This window comes from Fukomys damarensis, unplaced genomic scaffold (assembly GCF_012274545.1).
Source record: "Fukomys damarensis isolate Sample0158 unplaced genomic scaffold, DMR_v1.0_HiC HiC_scaffold_33, whole genome shotgun sequence".
In the NCBI taxonomy this organism is placed as follows: domain Eukaryota; kingdom Metazoa; phylum Chordata; class Mammalia; order Rodentia; family Bathyergidae; genus Fukomys; species Fukomys damarensis.
The window spans coordinates 56,762,042-56,779,312 of record NW_022900945.1 but is presented as its reverse complement, the minus strand read 5'-3'; the positions used below and the strand labels follow the sequence as shown (position 1 = coordinate 56,779,312).

The window sequence follows — 17,271 nt, the reverse complement described above, 5'->3', positions numbered from 1 at the left end:
AGCGCCGGGGCGACTGAGACTCGCGGGGCTGGAGCGGCAGAGTCTGTAGTGTTGAGTGGTGGTGGTTCCCGCCTGTAATTTCAGCCCTGGGAGGCAGAGGCCGGAGGATGGCAGCTAGACCCCATCTTGGGCGATCTGGCAAAACTGTCTTTCACTTTTTCTTTTTGGTACCGGGAATCGAACTCAGGGCCTCGCGCTCCCGGGCCCTCAGCGTTTAACAAAAAGGGCTGAAGCCCTGTTTCACTTTGAAAGCCGTGGTTCAATCCTAGTACCTTTTTTTTTTTTTTTTAATGGTAAGGAGATTAAAAATTACAGGGCTTTAAGCGCCTTACGGTTAAATTTTGAAGAGGACTGTCCAAGAGTTTACTCTCTCCCCTAAATCCGTAGTTCTTTTCCGAGGCTCCCCTACCTGGTTTTGGAAATGAAACTCACTTTTAGAACTAGGATTGTCTGTGTTCTCTAGATCTGTGCCTCTCAAATCTAACTATACACGAGGACTACAGAGGTTTTTATTTTTCCCTCCAATTGCTGGTCCCTAGAACTCCCCTCCAAAAATTACAGTTTGATTGGTCTGTGCCCAGGCATCTGTTAACCTTCCCTTGCTAAGTCATATTCAGCCAAAGTTGAAAAGGACAGCTCTAGATTAAAAGCCAGACTCATATTTTACCTACACCCATTTCTGCCCATTTGGAGAATGACAGATTTTTTTTTTTGTCCTGTAGCCTTGCAGTTTTAGTGATTAGAAGGAGTTGTCATATAAATTTAAAACACTTGAATTTTGGTACAGTCTTCAGAGGGATACAAGCCTTTTTATTCTTTGTTCATTTGAGCTTTTCCCCTTGTGGAAATGAAGGGGCTGTTACTCTGATTTGCTTATTCTGTTTTTCCCTTGTAGATCCTCGGGATTTGAAGATGGCTGCCCAGTCAGCGCCGAAAGTTGTGCTAAAAAGCACCACCAAGATGTCTCTAAATGAGCGGTGAGGCAGCCAACAGCAACTTCAGCTCCTTCCTAAGAAAACATTACTTAAATTGGCCCTGGGGTCCAATGCACAAAAACCAGTTGTAAGCTAAATAGCAACAGAAGGCTACAGACCTCTGTTATTAGTTGCATCTCGTGTGGTACACAAAACATATTGGGCAGTTGTTTCAAAACCCCTTATCAGTAGATTTTTATGGTAAGCTGTCTGCAGTGTTTGTCTGGTGGGATGTATTTAAAAGGACTCCGCACACCCTCCCTTTTCTTCAGTTTTTTTACATTGATACAGGGGTGGTGCAGCATGGTAGTGTGGTATACCCCAGCTGCAGTAGGCTTGCTGCCCAGTCCAAGGCCAGCAGTGTTGTGTCTGGCCTGTAAGAGGCAGGTAGCAAGCTGTGAATATGTCCAAAGGCCCTTGAATGACATTCTTGGGCCTTGTAAGAGGCACTTGCTTTGCTCCATCTCACTTTCCAGTTCTGCTTTTTCGTTTGTTTTTGTTTTGTATTCTTTTAACAGTTAAGTGTTCTTCTCTTTCACTCCATTAAATTTAACCATGATGGGAATAGTAGAGGGACATCTTCATAAGTCTCTTAATTGCTGAACTGAACTAATCTTTCTCAGAATTAGTCACTTGGAGTCAGAAAAAAATGATTATTTGGGACTTGGAAAAATTAAGATTTAGAAACAGTCTCTAACCTTAAGTTCTTTGTTCATTCAGTGCCTTTGGCCAATCATTTTATCAAATTGTAGTTACAACTTTATACCTTAACATCTGTTTTTGCTTCTTTTGAAGTATATGTACTTCTGTCCTTATCTCAGGAAGTATTACTGTATATTCATGTTACTGATACAGATTCAGTGCACTCCTATCATTTATATAGGTGTGTTATTTTCACAGGCTTTGATGGTGTGTGCTCTTCCTCATATTTGCCCTCAGAATCAACCGTTGACTCCCTTTAGGTTTAGGCTTTTCTTCATTTGTCTTTGAAACTGCATCTTCTGTCTCTTGTCATGGTATCTGCTTACTGCGTGTTTTTCATACTTTCTGCCTGTCTAAGAACTGTTACCTGAGCCCTTGTTACCGCTTTTGATTGAATGTACTGCATTTAGCTGCATCTCTAAGTTTCTGACTCTTGCAAGTTTGTGGAAAAAAGAGGAGTCTGACCCACATCAGCTATGATCTAAATGTACCACTTTACTTAAAGTTCATGGGATCTGAAGCTCCTGGTCTAGCAAGCCATGAAAATGCCCATAAATGTTTTATAATAAAGCTTTTGTTTAAACATCCATTTTGTTCGACCTTGAAGCTTTACTAATATGCTGAAGAACAAACAACCGATGCCAGTGAATATTCGGGCTTCGATGCAGCAACAACAGCAACTAGCCAGTGCCAGAAACAGAAGACTGGCCCAGCAGATGGAGAATAGACCCTCTGTCCAGGCAGCATTAAAACTTAAGCAGGTGAGAGAATTGAGTCTTAATGCTCCTGAAGCAGCTGTGAGCTGTCAGTCCACTGAGGCTGTCAGGATGAAATGGATGGTTTCTAGGTGGCTCAGGGCAAAAGCTGAAACTTCTCTGAAAGAGGAGTTCAGCAAATTCCAATGTTGGCAGATACTTAAAAGTAATTGTTTTATCATCTCTCTTTTAGGGAGGTATACCATCTTTATGGCCTGGTTGTGTTATCATTGAGGATTAATTTCTTGTTTTCTCATCCTTTACTCTCAAAATTAATTTGTAGATTTTTCAGCAAAAGGACTTTGTTTTGGGCAGGGAGTGTTAGCTTGCCTAGCATATATAAGGCCCTGGGTTCCATCCCCAGTAAGGAAAAGAAAGAAACACTGTTTCTGTTTTAGGTAAACTTTCAAAGCATCCTTTACTCCCTGTCAAATGATTTACAACCTAGAGAAATAGTTTTATTCTTCCCTTCCTTGCGGAATTATGAATGGCCTTAGTCGAAGTTTTTCATTGCTAAAACAAAGAATGGCCCACAATTCCACAGCATTTAAAGTATGGTACAGCAAGAGTACTGAGTGATTGTTAGTGCATTCTCTTTCAAATTTCCAGTGAGAAGTCATTCTGTTCAGACTGAAATAAAACTTGCTCTTTGTTATTCATAGACTTTATATGCAAGTCCGGACAGTGGCTGTGGAAGGATATGTCCAAGCTGTGGCTGGGCGTCTGGAGGGCAGTGCCATGCAACTGTAAGGACTTTAACTGGTAGCACTGCATGGCTGTGCATAAACTCCGCAGTTAAATATAACACCCTCCCACCCCCACTCTGAACCGTTAGGCTCATTGGCCAAAAATAAATAAGGCTTTCGGCTTCAGCTACCTTCAGCCTCGAAGTGATTAGATTCATCCCTGACTCAAGCATCAAACAAAAAGTGCCACATTTTCCAAGACTAAATAAAATTTGCTGAAGTCCTGATATATTCCAAAGAATCTTTTAACGAGGAGCTTTAAGTATAGACTGTGTGGAAGGTAGCATCTAGAGTGGTGCTGTACTCAGTTTCTACAGTGATGAAAATGTTCTAGATGTACTGTCCAACGTAGTAGCCACTAGCCACATATGGCTGTTAAGAACTTTTTTCTTAAGCGTGGCCAGTGCAATTGAGCTTCATTTTAAAATTTCTTTAAATTTACTTTTGCTTTAAATAGCCACCTGTGGCCAATGACTGTCTATACAGCACAGCTCTGGAGTGGAAACTGGTTAATAGTTTATATCCTTCACCATCCTCGAAAGTAGGATTGGTACCGTGGGGATGTAGGTGGGAGAACTCAGCACGGTATGGCCCTTCCCCAAAGCATAGGGCTCAGGAAGATGAATATACTCCGAGTAACTGAGTATGAAGGACTTCTAGAATATCCTGCCTCATAATTGTGTGCTAGGGGCTGGTAGCCCCTGGGAGAGCACTTGCCTAGCATGCATGAGGACATGGAGTCTAGTCCCAGCACTGAAGGGAAAAAAGAAATAGTCATTGTGTGCTAATCAGAAGAGTAACAAGACAGGTTTTTATGATTAGTTGCACCTGCCTATGTTAGATAATGCTCAGAATTTGTCCCTCTGATGAGTAAGAGTTTGTGATCTTGAGTTAAAAAGCTAATGATTAGTGCCACACAGCATCTTTTTGAGAGCTGTCTTTGATAGTCACTTGTGTGTGAAGCTAGTGGATACAGAATTTATATTCATTCATATTGACTGATAGCTTTATATAAAAATAAGCTTGAGGGCCGCGGGGATTTAGCTTAGTGGCACTGCAGGACACTGCCTTGAAAGACCAAGGTCCTGAATTTGATCCCTGGTAACAAACAAAAAAAAAAATTAAAATAAGCTTGCTAGGGCCCTGGGTATGTTCAAGACTGTACCTATCCCCTTTTCCTTTGAAGAAGTTTGTCTGAGATGTGCTCTTGGCGATATGTCTGAGGACTAGATTATTAAATCTTTCCTCGTGTGGCTCACTTGTCTTCTAACATTTTGGCTGGCTGGCTGTGGAAGTATGTTAGGGTTTTGTTGTTTCTGTTTTTTGTTTTGTTTTGTTTCTTATAGGTTCATTTTTAACTAAAGATTATTACACTGGTTTAAGGGATCTGTTTGCAAGGGTAGATGCGGTGGAATTAGGGATTTTTAAGAACTATAAGAAAAGGAAGTTTGACTTTTTTATTTGCATCTCAAGGTAAAAAATGGATCGTCTGGAGATAGATACTCAAAGGAAAAATGGAGACACTGCCTCTTTGACTGAAAAATCATTCTTGTTGTTAATCACGAGAATTGAAATGAACTTGTACTTTAAATTTTGCCCAGAGTGTGATGAACTTCCTATGGTGTTTGAGTAAGCCTTTGAAGACAGTGGTAGTCCTTGGGCAGGTATGAATTCAGTCATGTCCTTCTCAACCTGTGGTTCAAAACTAGTGTGCGTACTAAGGCCTAAGTTCCAACTTTCTGTATATGACTTCCAGAATTATTGAGGTAATTATGGTAATGTCAGATCCATGGGACCCTACTGAAGCTTAGTTTCTGCTCTGCATGAGAATTCTACTTCTTTTAAGTCAAAAGCGAAGGCTTCTGGTTTGGGATCCTTATGATAACACCCACAGCAGGTTTATTTCCCAGCATTCCAGGCAACTCACTTGCTTTTTTCTCTCCACACTTGGAATTGCCAAATCTCACTGAATTGTTTTTTTGATCTCAATCCTCCAACACCTTTTCTTCCAGAAGAGCTTAAAGCAGCGCCTGGGTAAGAGTAACATCCAGGCACGGTTAGGCCGACCCATAGGGGCCCTGGCCAGGGGAGCCATTGGAGGACGAGGTCTACCTATAGTCCAGAGAGGCTTGCCCAGAGGAGGACTGCGTGGGGGACGCGCTACCAGAACCCTGCTTAGGGGCGGGATGTCGCTCCGAGGTCAGTGCCGTGTGTCCCTGATCATTGTTGCACCCTATCCCCTTCCCTTTTCTCTTGGGCTGCTTATGGGCACATTCGTTTAACATCTTTAATTCTGAATTTGTATTACTGTTATTAATAACTTAGAATCACATATTTAGTAGTACTGCATGTCTTACCGATACCATTCTTTTTCTGATAATGTACAAGAGTTGAGAAGTTATCTGGTTATCAACCAGTGATTCATGTCATCTCCATTCCATTTTAAAACACCCTGCTGCTGCTTGTATCTAAGCACATTCCAGTTAGAAATAAGTGAGAAATGTGTGGTTAGTATGCATAAGGCCCTGAGTTTAATCCCCAGCACCAAAAATTTGTGAGTCATTTGGCCTATATTGTAACTGGTGCTAGTGAAACACTTTTAATACCTGGAAGAAAGGACAAGTTGATGTATAGCACCCACATGTATCTTATATTTTGGGCACTGTTAAACTGTTTCCTTTATAGCTCTTGTCCCCTACAAGAATGCATTGACAGCAGGAACTGTAGCATGCATTTTTAAATGTAACATAATACCAGGCATCTGGTTATTCAGTAGTTATTTGTTAAATGAGTGGACTTAACTCCCCGCTTGCTCTATAAATGGATTTGTGGTCTGAATTATTGAATTGATTTGAATAAAGAGCAGCTTAATCTGTTTACACTCAGTGTGCAGCCTGCCCTGTCCAACCTAAAAATTAATTGAATGACTCTCATTTAACCCTCACTGCCTTCCTTTGGTTAGAGTCTATTTTGTCTCTCTTGGATTTACCTGCATATACATTGTATGCCTCCTCTCCAAGGTCAAAACCTGCTTCGAGGTGGACGAGCCGTAGCTCCCCGAATGGGCTTAAGAAGAGGTGGTGTTCGAGGTCGTGGAGGTCCTGGGAGAGGGGGCCTAGGGCGTGGAGCTATGGGTCGTGGCGGAATCGGTGGTAGAGGTTAGTCAGCTACCAACTTCAGAGAGTAGCTCCCCTTATTTCCCTCCCTTAAAAACTCAGAGCCACCTTTCTGCACAACTTTAAGCCATAGGCAGGCTTGTTTGTTTGTCTTGTTTTGTTTTTTGAAACTGGCTTATTTTCTGACTTCACATGCTGGTTGTGGGAAAGAAATCATAATTTTCCTAAGAATCAGTTGGGTACATGTTACAGAGCCATATTTTTATCCAGTCTTCCAGGCTGTTACAAATTTAAATTGTTAAAATGACAAAATGGTGAGTTAGGGATTTTGCCTTTTTCTGTCTTTGCCCATCCCCACCACCACACACCCATTCTGGAGTAAAACCTTGTTTAAGTCATCGGAATAGTGAAGAGAGTCTAGGGTGCAGCGCGGGGTAGAGTGTTTGCCTAGTATGCTCAAGGCCCTTTAGGTTCCCAGCACTACAAAAAAAGAGTGATTAGAGAAGAGGGAAATGTAGGAAGATGAACCAGACTGAGGAGAGCACTGTGACACTGAGCAGGCATGCTCCACATGCAGACGGCCTTGGGTTCAGTCCCCAGCGCTAGGGTAGGTGCCGGGGGGTGAGACTTGGAATTGGGAATCAGCTTTGAAACCAAGAAAATTCACCATAAAATGTCTGCCTATGGGGAACCAGAGACAATTTTTCTGATCAAGGTAGAAAGTAAGGTGGTTAGTGACAGTTAAATAACTGGCTCTTGTTAATAATCTTAGCTTTGACGCCTCGATATTTATCTTTTGACCTTATGACCCAGATTAGAAAAAAGTTCAGTGCTGAATTATTAGTGCCAAATCATGGGAGCTTTGAGTTTAGTGGAAAACTCCCAACACCACCTGTCGAGGAGGAAATAAATCTATAGCCCCTGTATATACCTGCTTTAATACTTCAATAAAGTGTGTGGTGGGTCTTCATAACTTAAAACCCTGAAATTGCCAAGTAGTATTAGGAAACAACATTTGATAACCAAGAGGCATCTGGGCATGGTGGCACACACATGTCATCCCAGCACACACATGGGAGGCTGAGGCAGAAGGATCACTGAAAGTTCCAAGGCCAGGCTGGGCTACATAGTAAGTTTAAGGCCAGTCTGAACTGCATAGCAAGACCCTGTCTCTCCCATTAAATGCTACTTGACTTACTGAGTGGAATGGTAGCTAGTTAGGTTTCAGGATGAAATAGAATGTTTCCAAATTATCTTGACTCAGTTTCTGAGAGACATCACAAGGGTGGGAAAGACTAAAGGAGATTTTCAGAAAGCTGGATGTATTTTATTAAGTGAATTAAAACTTTAGCCTCTCAGATAACCACAATTGTCCTAAGGTGATTGGACTCAGAAGCGGCTGGGACTACACAGAATGCTTTCCCCGTCTTCCTACATTGTTCATGTATCAGAATAACTTCTCAGTCTTCTGACACATGAAGTCACCTTGCTAGACTTAAATTTAAGGAGAAATGAGATAACTTTGCAGAGTCTCCAGTAAAGCTTACTTCAAAAACTTTCTACCTTCACACCCCTGATTCTCTGTGCCCTTTTCATTGCCTTCCTATCTTACTAAATGGGTTAGGTATATTTTAATTAGAGTTCATAGGGGGTCTCAAACTCTAGGGAGAGATTAATTTTTTTAATTATGTCTGTCAGCTAATTTTCTCTGTTGATAGAATAAAAAAATTTAGATAGCATTTAGAGATGAGCATGTAATGAGGGATTCATTATGTGTGCTTTCCGTGTGTTGCTTTCTGCCCAGTGTGTTTCTCGTTTTCCAGATCTCCTTTGCCCTGCCCTTCAGCTTTTCTCAGCTAGGCCTCGCTACTCTAAGGGGCATTTCATGTAGCATCCCTTAAACCTACTTGTAACTCTTTCTTTTTTTCCCCCTTGGGCCAGGTCGGGGTATGATAGGTCGGGGAAGAGGGGGCTTTGGAGGCCGAGGCCGAGGCCGTGGACGGGGAAGAGGTGCCCTTACTCGCCCAGTCCTGACCAAGGAGCAGCTGGACAACCAATTGGATGCCTACATGTCAAAAACTAAAGGACACCTGGATGCTGAGTTGGATGCCTACATGGCACAGACAGACCCTGAAACCAATGATTGAAGCCTGCCTACCCTCCTGTGAGAGACTTGTTAAAGTTGCCACATCTGTAAATAACCTTGGATGACAGATGAGAAGAAACCTAATGGATGATAGAAGGACCTATTCATAACAGGCTGTGGACTTACGCCACCAGTTTGTGCATTTGGTGTGTTCCTTTTTCTTTTGATACACTGTGTTGTATGACAACCCCTTTTCCTTTGATTTGGGTGGGTGTGTTTTGTTGTTTTTCCCTTCAGCCAGACTTCTCTTTGAACATGAGTGTGTTGGCCTTGTGGGTAGAACACTTTTCCTACCTCTGCCTCCTCTTGCCTGTCATTCTCTCTGACATTCTAATGTTCCCTGTGTTTATCTCTACTCCTACCGAAAGATCTCAGAGCCAGTGTTCTTCCTTAATGCTTTGGTTTCTAAGTTGGAATTTCATTGTCGATCCTCTATACTTGGCTCTTAATGTTAAGAAAATCTGGAGCTCAAAAATGCATTCAGCTGTGTTGCTACTGTAGAAGCACTGACTTTGCTACAGGGCCACATTACAAGGAACACATGGTGACATCTGTAGTTACTCTGAAATGACTACCATGTTCATTGACATCACATAGATGATAACCAGTGTGCCGAACTGAATATGTGTACTTTCTACCCCAACTCAGATTTTGAAGCTTCTCCCTGGGCCTTGTTGCATTGGCTTCTGCCTAACCAGTTGGTTTGGTAGATGCAGCAGAAGGAAAAAGGAACAGGAGTGGTGGCAGGTGGACTAACTGCTTGTTGAAATGCTGTTACCGTCATATTTGTTTGAGCTTCTTTACTAAATGGCTTTATTTGACCCTCTTTCCCTTAAAGGTTTGAGTTCAACCATAACCTGTCAGTTGCAGTTTCAGTGGAATCTTGTATTTCTGGTTCATTACAACAAATTGTTCTCTCAGATCCATCCAGGACTTTCTCTTTATTTACTGGGTTCCTTGAAATGGCTGTAGCCACTTTAATGGTGTCCTCATATACCCTTGTATAGGTAAAAGAAGTCCTTCGAGGTTGTATTAAGATTCTAGGGGAGGGCCAGGGATTTAGCTCAGTGGTTCTGTGCCTGCCTCACAAGCACAAGGTCCCAAGTGTGATTCCCGGTACCAAAAAAAAAAAAAAAAACTAGGGAAATGTGGTTTGGGGATAGAAGATAACAACTTTATCCTCCTTTAAGTCCTACAGAAAGATTGTCACCTACACATTGTAATAAACCTTTTCCAGTCCTTGAAAAACTGAAGGTGGCCCTTGGACCCTGTCCCTGCTCTTCCTTGTACTATTTAAGGGAAAAGAACCTGATCGCCCCATCCTAGACAGTTTCATTGGCTTACTTTGGCACCCTAAACTTGAGGGATGATTGGCTCCTGTGGCATCAGGAGCCAGGAAGGAAATTTTGATTGTGACAGCCTGAACTTGAATCTTTACCTGTTTGTTTTTGAGGTGCTCAGGACCAAACTCTAGGCCTCCCTCACAAGCACTCTACCACTGAGCTGCATTCCCAGCCCTGAGTCCTTGTTCAAGGTGCGAAGTAGTGAAGGGTGGTCGAGGGTTAGGTATTGGACAGTGGCTCAGCAGAGCTAAATCCCCCAGCTCAGCTTCCTCCATCTTTTTTTTTTTTTTTTTTTTTTTTTTTTTTTTGGTGGTGGTACCAGGGATGGAACTTGGGTCCTTGTGCTTATGAGGCAGACCACAGCACCACTGAGCTAAATCCCTGGCCCTCCCATCTTTTTTTTGTAGCAGTAGTTGAACTCTGGACCTTGGGCTTGCAAGGCAGGTGTGCTGCTGAGCTAAATCCCTGGCCCTACTCCATCTTTGTCAGTGCTGAAATACAAGGGCTTGCCTCCCAGCTAGCTCCAGCAAGAGCAGACTGCTAGGATCCTCCACCAAGAGGAGGCTGTGCTCAAGGGAAAGTTTCAGCAAAGGAGGTAACCACACTCTCTTAGGCCCCCTTCTTTGCCAACCTCCTATGTATCCTACATCATGAAAGAATCCATCCTCAGTGGAAGCTTGGGATACAGCTTATTTGGTAGTGCACTTGCCTAGCACATGCAAGCCCCTGGGCTCCACCCCTCCGTAGCACCAAAAAAAAGAAATCCCAGTGGAAGGGCACAAGGAATTGAACTCTGCTAGCTATGGGCTCTCCAGCCCCGTGTGCTTCTTATCATGGGTTTTCAGCCTCTGTTCACACAAACTCTGCCATCAGTTAACAGTATGGGTTCCAGGTACAGCAGGACCAACTTGACTCCTGGGTTAGCCTTTCACCAGTTGAGCTGCCATCTCCCTCCCCATAAAGCACCACATTTTCATAGAAGGATACACAGCACAGAAGGGGTTGATGAGCTGGATCTTGGGGGCAGGGAATTGAAATACAAGAAAAATACTCCAAGCAGAGGGAACAGGTACACAGGTACCATGACTTAAAAGGCTATGTATGCCAGGAAAATGTGTAGTGGGTCCCCAGAGTGAGAGATGGCTCAGACTGTATAGGTGTCCTGGATCCCATTTGTCTTAAAAAGCATGGACTTCATGCTTTGGGCAGTGGGGAGACACATCGTAGCAGCCAAGCACATCTAATGGTTTACACACTCAGTTGGAGGTGTTGGCCTGCAGAGACAAGGCCCCAGCTCCCACTCCTGTGCTCATCGTGCTCCTGGGGCCTGGTTAGTCACCGCCAATTAGTGTTATCCATTTCCCAGAAGCTGAGCGTCTCAGTGGGGCAGATAAAGCAGGCACGGGGCCTGAGGAAAGGATCCTGGGGCTGCTGGCAGCCAGCTGCAGCTGTGGGCCTTGTGTTGGGCAAGTATGCCACCTGGCCTTGAACAGGCAACCCAGGAGACATTTGTAAGGAATTCACTTTGTTCTCCGTTTAAACTTGTTTTATTTATATACTACACATTTTAGTGTAAGGTGATTGTCAACCCAAGACGTACAGCCACAGGCAGGTGTTAGGGACAGAAAAAGCTGAGTCTTCTCCAAAATGATCTAAATCCATCCTCTTTGGATTATGACTAAAGCATGTCTTCCAACAGCTAGTTTCAGGGGTAAAGCAAGTCGTGGAACAAAAGGTAGATGAAACAGGTAGACAAAAAGCCCCCTAGGTCCCCTTGCAGCACTGCCAAGGCTCGGCCCCCACCATCCATCTGACCTATTTGCAATGAGTCCTGGTGTCTGCCTTAAAAGCTCCTCTTGGACCTGTGGGGTGGCTGCCCTCCAGGAGCAAGCACCACAGGTCCCTCACTGCCTCCATAGCCCTTCCCAGCACACCCCCACTGTGGAGTTCTTTCACTGAGTTTTGGAGGGGTCTCCAAATCCTCAAACGCCTTGAGTGGACCAGGGATGTCCCTCTCCCTGTCCTTCGGATGACAGAGGCCCAAAGACTGAGCATTGCTCCACCTAAGCTCCCTGGTGGTACAAGGTGCAGGTGGCCTCCAGGCAGAGGTCCCCATGTGACTGCTGCCTGAGCAGCCCAAGTGTTCCTACAACCTCGTGAACCTACCCCAGGACCCACCTTCACAGCGGTCATCCTAAGCCAAGTCCCGGAAATGGAAATGAAGTCGGGCAAAGCCAGTGCTTCCTGAAGATGGGAACAGACCCTAAAAGCTACACACTAGGAAGGTCTGTGCACTGAAATCCTGATAGCCCAAAAGAACTCTGCTTTTGGGGTGTGGTGTGCATGGGGAGGCATAGGTGGTGGTAGATGTCCCATGTAGCTCATCAGATAAGGATGTGAGTACTGGGAACATTTTCCTTGAGACGTGAGCAAGAGGTGGTCAGACCAGAGGGGCTTGAGTAGAGCATCTTAAACAAGGGAGTCTTGAAGTCAGGGAGAGGTTTTCAGAGAGCTGAGGTCCACCTGGAGTATAGTAAGTGAAAGTCACCTGAGTGCCCCTCCTCTGCCACCTAGGTCTGCAGAGGCTGCTGGCAAGTGATGCCCGAAGCAGTACCTCTCCTCTGCCTCAGCTTTGTCAAGGCAGCCAGATGAACCACACCAGATCCCCGACAGGCCAGCGGGTGGTGATGTCGCTACACCCACACCGCAGCCAAAGCTGGCCTCACACTCAGTTCTTGTCCTCAGCACCAGTTGTTGCACTGTGGGGAAAATTGGAACCTAAGACAGGCCACCTACAGAAAGTGGTTTGTGAAACATGGGAGGATCATGATTACTGAATTTTCCTGTACAACCTCCCACTGCTTCTGCCCCTACCTGTCTTCTTTCCTCATACCTCAGATGCCCTCTGCCATTTTTTACTCATACTACAACTCTCCCTAAGAAAACCAATGACTTAAAAGTAAAAATGAGAAATTTGAAAACACTTTTTGAGGATGAGGCCTGGGCGCTGAGAACGCCAGCATTTCCCTGTGGTATGTACCCATGTGAATAAAATTAATCTTTAGATCTAGTTTTCTGTCTGAGCAGACTAGTACATTTTACAGCTGCTGGAAACCCAGAAAAAACCACACAGGAAATGATTCTGGACCCTTTAAATATTTTCCCTTTGCTGGCTACTAGTAGAGGACACTGGAAAGGCATTTCAGGAGGAATCGTTGCTTCTGGTTCTGGTAGGGTCCCCACAACTTGGATTCCCCATGCCTTGGGCTAGCAGAGCAGCCAGCAATACCCAATGTCCAGCAGCTTCCTGTCGCAGCAGAATGCCTCAGCGGGCTGGCTCCCACAGACAACCTTCCCCAGAACTCGGAGAATTCCAGGAAGTTCTGGAAGGCAGATTTTCTGCACATTCCACCAGCATGGCATCACAGTGACTTCGCTGCCCTTGAGCAGGCCGCCACTACACCCTTTCCAGCAGTGTCTGCATCCCGGACCTGCTTTTCCCCTGCCCTCCTTATTCCAATCCTGTTAAATTTAATCATACTAAATTCTCCCCGTTAATATTACTGAGTCATCTCTTAGTCTCCTGCATGGATCCCAACTGATAGAAGCAGTTTGGCCCTGGTGTGGTTGGTATCTGGATGAGGGATTGTTCTTACAACCTATATCTCCTGCAATCTCTGCTGAAGCCAACTGTCTGAGGAAGACCAACGCTGTATGATACAAATGAAGTAGGAGGACGGGGCTTTGTGCCAAATTCCTTATGCCTGATGCCTGTACTTCAGTAAGTACTTAGAAAACAGTTGAATAATTGATAACAAGTCTTCAATCTGTTATCAAACCTCAGGGCTGGGTGTGGTGGCACACACCTGTAATCCCAGCACAGGGGAGGCAGAGGCAGGAGGACCACCACAAGTTCCAGGCCAGCCTGAACTACAATTTGAGCCCTGCCTGGTCAACTTAGTCCTGTCTCAAAACAAAACAAAAAATAACTCAGGATTTCTGCGGGACCTTACCCAGACTTTCACAAGTGTCCAAGGAGCTAACGAGGGGTTCTAAAATCCCTTTCAGCATTAATTTCCCCTGAGGTATGTGATCTAGAAATTTCCTCATTATTTCTGTTTTACTCTTTCAGTACTAGGGGCTGAACCCAGGGAGCACTGAGCTACATTCCCATCTCTTTCTATTTTCAAGAGAGGGTCGCGCTAAGTTGACCAGACCAGGCTCAAATGTGACATCTTCCCACCACAACTTCCTGGGTAGCTAGGATTATTTAGCTGACAGTTGGTAGAAGTGTCAGTTTACAATCGCTGGCTCCAAGGCAGGACGCCACATGGCAGATAGGCAACAGTTCCTGAAGGTGGAAGACAGCAAAATCAATAAGGGACCTTGACAGCATCTCTCTGCCCCTTTTATCTTATTCAGAGTACTTAGGGCAGGTAGAATTCACACCCTTCTTTAATCCTAGTGCCCTTGGGTCTAACCCCATCATGAATCAATCACACACACTAGATTCAGCCACCTCTGAGAAAATAAAAAGCCCCACCTCATCTGCATAAGACTTTGGAGGGACATCTAAACACGAAACAACAGTTCTGCTCAAAAACAGGGAAAACCATAGACTGATAGATCTATTGAGCAAATCTCAAACATTAATTTTTCTACATTTTCAAAGTAAAGAGTTTTCCATAAAAATCAGAGAATTACTGTTTAATTACTTGGAAATTAGTGTCCAACTGAGCAAGATTAACAGCCTGGTCTGTGCCCTTCTGCTCACCTGGGTGGAGCTGTGATGTCCAAGACTGAGCACTTTTAGCCCAGTAGGGCCTCAGTGGCCTGAATGATTTTGCCACATGTTTTACAATGGGTTCGATATGATCATATGTATTTGAGTAATCGAGGATTTCACTCCAACAAAAGCTCCCCAGCTTTCTTCCAGTCGTCCAATTACTTATAGGGATCCCAGAAAGGTGCTCAAAGAATTGTGGTGGAGTGATCTCATGGCCACTAGGCAACCCCCACCTTTCCTACACTGGGGCTTACATAGAATGGTGTGGAAAGATGGACGGAGAGTAAGATATCTAGATTTGCCCTTTATGGAAAGAATAAAACATTCAAGACCATTGTGGTGTCTAGCAACTAAAGAACAAAAGATGCTAGAATTAGACAGCTAAACAGATATCACAGAAAGGCTTAACCAAGTGCTAAATACTTGCTTAGAGACTACATAAAATAAAAGTTTAACCAAGAGGTTGTGTAACCACAATAGTTCTTTATTAAAACTTTGTGACCTGCCAAAGGTTAACTGTAGTCTTTCCATTGTAACCAAAATAGACACATGAACTTTAGAAAATAGGGTTTAAGCTTAGACTGTCCTTTTGATTTCGCTTTCATTTATGCTTTTACTAAGAAATTGTTTGATTAAAAATAGCTGTAGTAATAGACAAAATGTTTTCAGATGGAACAATAATAAAATAGGTATATGCTTATAGATAGTTTACTGGTAAAATAACCTTAAAAGTTTTTATTTAGACATTGCAAATGCGTGCCAATTTCTTCTGTAACCTTTACTGTATGATATAAATGAAGAAGTCCTCCAATGTTTGACACTGCATGCACCTCACCTCCACCTCGGTGGATCTCATTCCTCCTGCACCAACTCCACCCCTCCTCTTCAGGGCCTGAACCTTCACCGAGGATGGTCCATGGCAAAATTCCATAGTTTCATGACCACCTTTGTCAACAGTATAATAAAGACATTGGCAGCATGAATGGGGCACAGCAGCAGATTTATAAAATTCTAGCAGAGACCAGCTATTCAGTAAGTACTATTATCTAGAATATATCAAGAGCTCAAAAAAATTAAACCCCCCAAATTTAAATACCCAGTGTAAAAATGGGCATATGAAATGAAAAGACACTTCTCAGATGAAGAAGTAGAAATAGCAAATAAATATATGAAAAAAGCCGGGCGTGGTGGCGCACACCTGTAATCCCAGCACTCGGGAGGCTGAGGCAGGAGGATCACTGTGAGTTCAAGACCAGCCTGGGCTAGACAGTGAGTTCCAGGTCGGTCTCAACTACATAGTGAGACCCTGTCTCAAAAAAACAAAAAACAAACAAAAAAAATATGAAAAAAAAATGTTCAACATCACTGGTCATTCAAGAGATGCAAATTAAAACAATGTTGAGATTCCATTTCACTCCAGAAAGAATGGCTGCTATCAAGAAATCAACCAATAACAGATGCTGGCCAGGTTGCAGAGAGAAAGGAACCCTGCTCCACTGTTGGTGGGAGTGCTGCCTGGTGCAACCACTGTGGAAATCAATAGGGAGATACCTCAAACAACTAGGATTAGAGGTCCCATTTGACCCAGCTATTCCTCTACTGGTTATCTTCCCAAAAGAATTTTAAAAATCAGGCCAGGGATTTAGCTCAGTGGTGCTGGCACCTGCCTCATAAATGCAAGGACCTGAGTTCAATCCCAGGTACCAAAAATAAATAAATAAATAAAAATAAAAAATAAAAGAATCATACCACAGCAATATATGCTCACCCGTGTTTATAACAGGAAGAGTTTATAGTAACTAAAACTTGGAAACAGCCCAAGTGCCCATCAACTGGAGACTGGATAAAGAAGATGGGCTTTTTACATAAATATAAAATGGAGTACTACTCAGCCATAAAGAACAAAAAACTAGAGACATTTATAGCTAAATGCATGCACATTGAGGATGTAACTCTTTTTTGGGGGGGAGGGTACTAGGGATTGAACTTGGGTCCTTGTGCTTGCAAGGCAGGCAGCGGAACCACTGAGCTAAATCCCTGGCCCTTGGCTGTAACTCTTAAAGACTGGATAGTTTCTCTGGTGTGAGAAACTAATAAGAACCAAGATAAGTTTTGTAAAGGTACAAAATCCCAATGATGAAGGTAACTGTATTGCATACCTAAAATTACCAATAAACAATGAAAACATTTTTTAAAAAGAAATCAACCAATAAGTGCTGGAAGGGCTGGGGGTGAAAAAGGAATCCTTTTGCTCATGGGAATGTAGACTGGCACAACCAGTGGATATCAGTGTGGAGATTTTGCAAAGAACTAAAACTAGAGGTTCCTTGTTTGTTTGTTTGCTTGTTTTGAGACAGGGTCTCACTGTGTAGTTGAGACTGACCTGGAACTCACTGTGTAGCCCAGGCTGGTCTCGAGCTCACAGTGATCCTCCTGCCTCGGCCTCCCCAGTGCTGGGATTATGGAGTGCACCACCACGCCCGGGTAGAGGTTCCTTTTGACCTAACTATTTCTCTTCATGGTGTCTTCCTGAAAAAATTAAAAACATCATACAAGCCAGGGATTTAGCTCAGTGGTTTGGTGGCCTGCCTTGCAAGCTCAAGGAACCGAGTTTGATGCCTGGTACCAAAAACAAAAACAAAAACAAACAAACAAAAAAAAAAAGAATGACAACTCCCTGTGTGCTTACAGCACCACCCTTCT

General features: G+C 43.6%; 1 protein-coding gene across 3 annotated transcripts; it reads left to right on the top strand.

The window, feature by feature from the left end:
- The first annotated feature begins 855 nt into the window (after window positions 1–855).
- On the top strand, window positions 856–9,361 carry Chtop (chromatin target of PRMT1). 3 transcript variants are annotated; one of them, XM_010617309.3, is made up of 5 exons: window positions 866–977; window positions 2,284–2,437; window positions 5,193–5,376; window positions 6,198–6,335; window positions 8,235–9,361. In XM_010617309.3, exons 1-5 carry the CDS (start codon window positions 913–915, stop codon window positions 8,438–8,440), a joined length of 747 nt encoding a protein of 248 aa, XP_010615611.1. In that variant the 5' UTR covers window positions 866–912; the 3' UTR covers window positions 8,441–9,361. The 3 variants fall into 3 exon arrangements, with proteins under 3 accessions (XP_033614094.1, XP_010615611.1, XP_010615610.1); XM_010617308.3 differs by having other exon boundaries at window positions 5,190–5,376; XM_033758203.1 differs by lacking the exons at window positions 5,193–5,376; window positions 6,198–6,335; window positions 8,235–9,361 and adding an exon at window positions 3,094–4,222 and having other exon boundaries at window positions 856–977.
- The last annotated feature ends 7,910 nt before the right edge of the window (window positions 9,362–17,271 follow it).

Coding starts and splice junctions, on each gene's coding strand:
- Chtop (XM_010617308.3), top strand. CDS start 913: ATGGCTGCCCAGTCAGCGCCGAAAGTTGTGCTAAAAAGCACCACCAAG. Junction 978..2,283: donor AAGATGTCTCTAAATGAGCG/GTGAGGCAGCCA, acceptor TCGACCTTGAAG/CTTTACTAATATGCTGAAGA. Junction 6,336..8,234: donor TGGCGGAATCGGTGGTAGAG/GTTAGTCAGCTA, acceptor CCCTTGGGCCAG/GTCGGGGTATGATAGGTCGG.